This window comes from Lipotes vexillifer, unplaced genomic scaffold, assembly GCF_000442215.2.
Source record: "Lipotes vexillifer unplaced genomic scaffold, Lipotes_vexillifer_v1.1 scaffold570, whole genome shotgun sequence".
NCBI classification, from domain to species: Eukaryota; Metazoa; Chordata; class Mammalia; order Artiodactyla; family Lipotidae; genus Lipotes; species Lipotes vexillifer.
This window is the reverse complement of record NW_006777801.1, coordinates 667,606-676,095: the sequence shown is the minus strand read 5'-3', so window position 1 is coordinate 676,095 and position 8,490 is coordinate 667,606. Positions and strand designations below refer to the sequence as shown.

The 8,490-nt window shown below is 40.2% G+C and overlaps 1 protein-coding gene across 1 annotated transcript in view; it reads left to right on the top strand.

Annotated features, from left to right (window-relative positions):
* The window catches only part of CENPF (centromere protein F), a 56,525-nt gene that overhangs the window by 38,584 nt on the left and 9,451 nt on the right, over positions 1–8,490 (top strand). The window contains exons 13-16 of the mRNA XM_007451288.1: positions 5–2,629; positions 3,861–4,013; positions 6,423–6,599; positions 6,946–7,107. Of these exons, the coding sequence (XP_007451350.1) occupies positions 5–2,629; positions 3,861–4,013; positions 6,423–6,599; positions 6,946–7,107 (3,117 nt within the window). The remainder of the gene's footprint in view (positions 1–4; positions 2,630–3,860; positions 4,014–6,422; positions 6,600–6,945; positions 7,108–8,490) is intronic.

Sequence of the window (8,490 nt, the reverse complement as noted above, 5' to 3'; positions counted from 1 at the left end):
TCAGCAGGACCTCAGTCTAGAGATGGAGAAAATAACTAAGACAAGTGCAATCAAACTTATAGGAGAGTGGTCCAGGGAGCAGTCCCCAGAAACCAGTCCCAGGACCCCAGTGGAAGACACAACCCAGGGCTGTTCAGAATGCATTTCCGAATTGTCACTTTCTGGTCCTAATGCTTCGGTGCCTATGGATTTTCTGGAGAATCAGGTAACCATTCAGAATCTCCAACTGCAGGTAAAAGAGACATCAAATGAGAATTTGAGATTACTTCATGGCATAAAGGAACGTGACCAAAAAGTTGAAAGCTTGCTAAATGAAATCAAAGAGTTAGACTCAAAACTCAGTTTACAGGAAGTACAACTAACTACCAAGATTGAAGCATGTATAGAATTGGAAAAAGTAGTTGAGGAACTTCAGAAAGAAAAATCAGATTTCAGTGAAAAATTGGAATCCTTTTCTCGTGATAACCAGAGAGTAGAAAGTTCGGGAGGCCTCACTTCTAACTTAGAAATGGGCACAGATAAATTGTCACATGAAGGTATTGAAGATGAGGTAGCCAAGGTGACCGACAACTGGAGAGAGAGATGTCTCAATGTGGAAAATGAGCTGCAGAGGATGAAAGCTGAGAGAGGTAGCACAGAGCATCACGCCCTCTCTGCGGAAGCCAACTTAGAGGCAGTTCAAACAGAGAAGCTGTTTTTAGAAAAAGACAATGAAAATAAGCAGAAAGTTATAACCTGTCTTGAGGAAGGACTCTTGGTGGTCACAAGTGAGAGAGACCAGCTTCGTGGAGAATTAGATACTTTGTCAAAAGAAAATCAAGAGCTGGATCAGATGTCTGAAAAGATGAAGGAGAAAATACGAGAGCTCGAATCTCATCAAGATGAGCGTCTACATCTCCAAGAGCAGCTGCAGAGTTTGGAAAAGGACTCTCAGGCACTGTCTTTGGTAAGAAGTGAGCTGGAAAACCAAATCAGACAACTGAATAAAGAGACAAAATCACTCGTAAGGGAATCCGAGAGCCTGCAGACCAAACTGAGTGAATTGGAGCATGAAAAGCTGACCGTCGCCAAGGCCTTGGAGGCTGCACTGATGGAGAAAGGCGAGGTCGCGGTGAGGCTGAGCTCAACGCAGGAGGAAGTGCACCAGCTGAGAAAAGGCATTGAGAAACTTAGGGTCCGCATCGAGGCCGATGAGAAGAAGCAGCTCCACATCTCAGAGAAACTGAAAGAAAGCGAGCGTAGGAACGACTCGCTTCAGGATAAAGTTGAGACCCTTGAAAGGGAATTGCATATGGCAGAAGAAAACCAAGAGCTGGTGATTCTTGATGCTGAGAATTCCAAAGCAGAGGTGGAGACCCTAAGAACACAAATGGAATTGATGACAGAAAGCCTGAAAACTTTAGATTTAGACCTTGTCACCATACGGTCCGAAAAAGAAAATCTGGTGAAACAACTACAAGAAAAACAAGGTCAGGTGTCTGAATTACACACGTTACTCTCTTCATTGAAAAATGTATTAGAAGAAAAGGAGCGAGAGAAAATACAGATGAAAGAAGAATCTAAAGCTGAGGTGGAGATACTGCAGACACAATTGAAAGAGCTGAGTGAGGAAGTAGCAGCCTTGTGTGATGACCGGGAGACCTGGGAGGCGGAAGAACAGAGCCCGGACTCCCCAGTGCAGGAAGTACATCAGCTGAGAAATAACATTGGAAAGCTGAAAGTCCACCTAGATACTGATGAAAGGAAGCAGCTCCATATCTTAGCAAAACTGAAGGAAAGTGGGCATCAGGCAGCTTTGCTTAAGGATACAGTTGAGAACCTTGAAAGAGAACTGGAGGTATCAGGAAAAAACCAAGCGCATGTGATTCTTGAGGCTGAGAAGTCCAAAGCAGAGGTAGAGACCCTGAAAGCAAAAATAGAGGAGACGGCCGCAAATCTGAGAGCTTTGGAGTTAGATCTTGTCAATACAAGGTCAGAAAAAGAAGATCTGACAAAAGAATTACAAAAAGAGCAAGGTCGAGTGTCTGAATTAGAAACATTAAACTCTTCATATGAAAATCTATTGCAAGAAAAAGAGCAAGAAAAAGAACAGATGAAAGAAGAATCTAAAGCTGTGGTGGAGATACTGCAGACACGATTGAAAGAGCTGAGTGAGGAAGTAGCAGCCTTGTGTGATGAGCAGGAGACCTGGAAGGCGGAAGAACAGAGCCTGAGTAGTCAAGTAGATTCCCTTGAACATGAGAAGGCTCAGCTGCTACAGGGCCTTGACGAGGCCAAAAGTAATTACATGCTTTTGCAGTCTTCTGTGAATGGCCTCATTCAAGAAGTGGAAGATGGCAAACAGAAACTAGAGAAAAAGGATGAAGAAATCAGGATACTGAAAAATCATATTCAAGACCAAGAGCAGCTGGTCTCTAAACTGTCCCAGATGGAAGGAGAACAGCAACTTTGGGAGGAGCAAAGGACAAAACTGGAAAATCTGATGGTGGAATTGGAGCAGAAGACCCAGGTGCTGCAATCCAAAAATGACACTTTGCAGGACACCTTAGAAGCTCTGCAGAATTCTTCCAAGGATCTGGAGAAAGAGCTTGAATTGACAAAAATGGAAAAACTGTCCTTTGTTGAAAAAGTAAGTGGCTTTATCTCTGTACATTTGAATGTGTTGTCATGCGGGAGGGTCAACCACTGTGTGAATTCTGTTTCCTTCTGGACAGTGTTTGCAGTATTGGACCAAACTTTGTTAAGGCTTTTGGGGTCTTGAACTGTGGGGACATTGAGTTGGCTCCAGCAGTGGTGACCCTTTGCTTTGGCACACACTTCCATGGGGCACTTCTATGGATTGGCATGGTTTTCACTGTGGCACCTGGACAGGGCAGAAGCTTTTGGGTTGTGCATGGTTCCTTTCTCACAGTACATCAGAATAGTAGCCCCCATACCCATACCCAGTTGAGAACCACTGCTGTAGAGAGTATAACAGATATCAGTTAGAATCAGTAGGGATCCCCTTTGCTGCTGCCCTGCCTTTTTTTTGCCTTTAGGAGAAAGAACTATTAAAGATACTGATACAATTGTAACTGATAGAACCCTCGTGGCTCCCAGGGCATGTCCTGGGGATTTTGTGCTTTCAGCCCGTCTTTTGTACCTTCTCTTCGGGCAGTCTCTTGTTCTGTTAGCTGATGTTTAAAGGGGAAAATCTGCCATCTGGAAGCTCAATTATTAAAGAAAAATTAAGTTTTTGCCCTATACTTACTGACCTAGGAAAGTGATTCCTTCAAATTAAGTTTTTACTGGACAAATATTAAGAGACTGTCCAGAAAATACAATCAATCATACCTCTGTATTTTCCAAGAATTTCAAGTTTTTGTATGGCAGTTATGGGTGGAGACAGTTAGACAAACTATACCAGGCTGTTTCGATCTGATATAGGGACGAATGTAAATACTGCTTTAACTGGTTTTAATGAATCATAGTCATGTTTCTTGCATTTTAGCATGGCATTGGAGACTTAGTAAGAGATCCAAGAGCTGATAGATTAAGTCACTGCCTCATACAATAGTCTCTGATATTTAAGTTTAATTCAAATCATTACTTCTATGAAGGATTTTAAGACTTGGTAATATTATCTTTCTTTGTCATTCCTTTCCTTATTGTTGTCTTTTATTAAATCTTGCAGAGAAGAAAAGGTAAGCTTACCAGTAGGTTTTGAGAATATTAGTTGAGTGGATTAGTAAAGGGAGGATTAGCTGGGTTTTATTTTATTATTGGAGGCTAAAGCGAATGTCGTGAATATGCTGTATAAGAGTGATTAATTTGATCAGACAGACAACCATAAGCAGATCCTAACGAAGAGGAAATTTCAGGTAAACACAATGACCGTGAAGGAAACTGAGCTGCAGAAGGAAATGCTTGCGATGGTACAGAAAACAACAGAGCTGAAAGAAGAATTTAGTAGGGAGAAAAACAGGCTAACTGAAGATTTAAAATTAGTGTCAGAAGAAATAAAGAGCAGAAAAGTAAGTTTCTCTGTGACAGATTCATTACACTCTGATAATTCTTGTGCACTCTCTCCTTGTTTGTTTTTGTTAAGACCTTCTGTAATGTACTAAACTTTTTTTTTAGAGAGAGACATGGACATATATATACTAACAAACGTAAGGTAGATAGCCAGTGGGAAGCAGCCGCATGGCACAGGGATACAGGCTTGGTTCTTTGTGGCTGCCTGGAGGGGGGGGATAGGGAGGGTGGGAGGGAGGGAGACAAAGAGGGAAGAGATGTGGGAACATATGTATATGTATAACTGATTCACTCTGTTATAAAGCAGAAACTAACACACCATTTTAAAGCAATTATACCCCAATAAAGATGTTAAAAAAAAAAAAAGAAAAAGAAAAGAGTAACCCAAGCTTACGTCACGATCAGACCTGCAGTAATTTTCGCCATCCAGCACTGTCATGAGCCCGGAAGGAGTCAGGCGAGGCCCCTGAACACATGAAAATACCTGTCATGGAGCCCAAATATTTTTTTCATAGAAGATGACCCTTGTAACTACATTAATACATACCAGAAATGGATTTCATGCTGCTTTCAGTAGGCTGTTGTCCTAGCCTGCCACAGATTACAAGCCAGAACTTGCTAGAGACAAATGCACTGATCTTGCAAAGAACTAACAAAGTAACAGAAAGAAAGTCATAGTAAGATGTAAAGTTGGAGCAGTCTTGGGGTGCTATTTTAGGGCAGGTTGTGGCAGAACTATAGCATTTGGGCTGCCACTCCCACTGCTGGTCCCCTAATAGACATTGCTGATTCATGCGCTTTCTCCTGAATCTCTTTAACACCAAGTCTTAGGTAGCAGCTACCATGCATGCAAATGTTAAACACTCCTATATTCATGTAGTCCTTGTGCAACTCCATCCCTAAGTAATACTCAGAAAAGGACAGCAAAATATAATTGTGATTATGACCCAGAGTAATCACAAAAAGTTGAAATGATATTTGTAATGGCCTGTATAAGGAGTTGGGGAAGTTAGTGCTTTTCTTTAAATGTGGTATTTAATCTAATGAAAATCAAAAAGTTTTGGCATTTAATCTCAGCAATTGGCTCATGGAATTTTCTGGCAATGCTGTGTGGAAGGAGTTCCTATGGATGATATTTGAGTCCTGCATCTGCTAAAATCTCCTTTGGTACTGAGCAGCTTGGGAGTATCCCAAGTATATTGTTATTTGTCTTTCATTTATAGGCTCTACTAAAAAGGAAAGCTAGGTGTTCAGCCTCAAGGCCATACATATGAGTGTGTTAGTCTGCAACGGCTTTATTCATTCTATAAACACGGCTAAGGTCCGAGGATAGAATGGTGGGCAATAGCTGTCCTGTGGTTCTTCCTGCACTCATAGAACTTACCATCTTGACATAGAATAAATCATTAAATAGGAAATATATCAAATAATCATGGACTGTTAAGTGCTATAAAGGAAACAAGATTCTTCACTGCAGAATATTTGGGAAGTGGCGTGTGGGGTAAGGAAGAACCTAATATAGATGGGGTGGCCAGAGAATGTCACGTGCAAGGCAAGGAGTCAGCCACGTGGAGAACAGGGCAGACGAAGGAGCTTCCTAGGTCTAGAGAGCAGAGTGGTAGAGTCTCTGAAATTAGAAAAATCTTTGTACATTTTAGAAATGGAAAGGAAGCCATTGTGTCTGGAGTCAGATGGAAAATAATAGGAAAGAAGGTTGGAGCAGTAGGAAGGCATGGTAAAGAACTAGAGTAGAATCTAAAGTGACACCAAATACATGAGGCTGGAGATTGAAGGGAACATTTAGGGTGGATACATGAATTGGGCTAGTTCAGAAATGGTGAAATGGTGAAATCACCATTTAAACTGAATACAGTCATCCCTTGGTATCCACGGGGCATTGGTTCCAGGCCCACCCCAGATTCCAAAATCCGCAGGTGCTCAAGTCCCTTATATAAAATGGCATAGTGTTTGCATATCACCTGCACACATCCTCCTGTATACTTTAAGTCATCTCTACATTACTTAAAATACCTAATACTACCTAAATAGTTGTAAATACAATGTTAATGCTGTGTAAAAAGTTGCTGGTACACAGCAAATTCAAGTTTGGCCTTTTGGAAAGTTCTGGAATTTGTGTTTTGGAATATTTTTGTTCTGTAGTTGGTTGAATCAGTGAATGCGAAATCTGGGGAAACAGTGTCGACTGTACATTGCTAAGGATTATAGCACTAATTCTATATAGATTGTCTTGCCTGTAAACTATTACAGGCAAGACAGTACTCAGTACTCGGTATTTTCTAGATGTTGATATATACATCCAGTACTCAGTATTCAGTATTTTCTAGATGTTGATATATATATCCAGGTTCTTAATTATCTTCCCATGATTTTATTATTTTTCTCACTAGGGTCAACTGAAGGAGCTCATGCTAGAAAACAGTGAACTGGAGAAGACTTTGGATTGTGCACACAGAGGCCAGATGGAAAAGCGAGGGAAGATGAGAGAAGAAATAGCTGAATATCAGCTACGGCTTCAGGAAGCTGAAAAGAAACACCAGGCTTTGCTCTTGGATATAAACAAACAGGTAAAAATGTGTGGTCTGGTGACTGGGGGAACTGGCGAGAGTGTGTTGACCATGGTGATGAGGCATTTTTTCCAAGAAGGTCAGTGTTCTGCATTATTATTATGATGTATAATCCTGTGAACATCCCATCCTATTAAGTTCCCTATCTTTCCACCAGTTACTTGCACATGTCTTATTTTATGACTTGATTTTTTAAAAAATACATTTCCGTCTTGGAGTAGAACAGTAAGGGAGTTGCAAAGACCATTTGAAATGGTCCCCGGATCAGCAGTTTTCTTTTTTGTTTGTTTTCTTTACAATATTTTCACCTGAGCCTCCTGCCTAAAGTAACATTTTTCTGCCCTAGTATGAAATGGAAATCCAGACATATCGAGAGAAATTGACTTCTAAGGAAGAATGTCTCAGCTCCCAGAAGGTGGAGATAGACCTCTTAAAGTCCAGTAAAGAAGAACTCAATAATTCTTTGAAAGTGACCACTGAGATTTTAGAAGAATTGAAGAAAACCAAGGTATGTTCACTTATCATTACTTCATGACTTAGAATGGTTCATACATCTAACAGTGGTTTTAACAGTATGAAATTAAGTGCTTTCATTTTCATGAAAAAGGTTTTTGTAATCATAAATAATATCATTCATCACTTGTCTGCTGAGTTGTTTTTAAAAATTGGAGGATAGCCTGCAGTTCCATAGCTTGAATAAACTTCATTCTTTGCTCAGTGAATCCTCTCAAAGTAGAGGATGTCAGAGACTTCTTGAGATGGATATGAAGAGCAAGCCAATAACAGATCAGGGCAGGCCCCTCCAGGTGCGGATAATAACAATTTGGTGGTGAAAGTCTTGCATGACTGGTCTTCAGGTTCACTGCTGTCACCAAACCCACTTTACCATGGCTTTATGGGGAGATCAAGGTGAGCCAAGCACTTGGTCAGGTACACGTATGTGTATGCTCTCCTTTTCTTTTCCATGCAAGGACCATAAAACTTTTTTCTTTATACAAAAAAGGAGGTGAGCCGTAATCTCAGTATTGTGAGACTGTAGAAGGTGCTACAGCAATTCTACCTGGAGAGCGAGGCTGTTTTGATACCCACAAAATTCTTTTCATAAAACGAATACCATCCAGAATGTAAAATATGAACGTGGAAAATAAATATTTTTCAGTAAAGGTCAGAAAACTAGGTATAGATTTCTTATGTTTACAGCTCTTATACAATTATCAAGGTGAAGGAAATATACCAGTAAAATACAAACTAAGTGCAGAATAACATTAATGATCAGTAATGTCCTGTTGCTACAAAATGAGAGATGTTAGGTTTAATAACAAGACAGAAGTAGCTTCAGGTCTAAGTTTTAATTTACTCACTTTCTCCTTTTTTTTAAATCTTCAACAGTTGTACTGTGGGGAATGTCTACTTATATATATGCCGTGTACAAAATGGTACATTGTTAGTTGAGTCTATACAAATCTTATATAATTTTAATGAAGTAGAAACACATTGTTTTAATTATTTACTTATTTATTTATTTATTTATTTTGGCTGCGCATGTGGGATCTTCGTGGCAGCATGCAAGATCTTTAGTTGTGGCATGTGGGCTTCTTAGTTGCGGCATGCGTGTGGAATCTAGTTCCCTGACCAGGGACTGAACCCAGGCTCCCTGCATTGGGAGTGTGGAGGGCTACCCACTGGACCACCAGGGAAGTCCCAGCATTGTTGAAATTGAATTGAATGTATCTCTAATCCAATTACTGTTGGAATCAGAAATAGAAAGTTCTGAAAGTACAGATTTACTGCAACATTGCTAATAAATTATTTCAAGGTGAAATGTGCGAAGAATGAAATCTACTTGTAACATGAATGCATGCTCAGGTTCTTTTTTTTTTTTTTTTTTTTT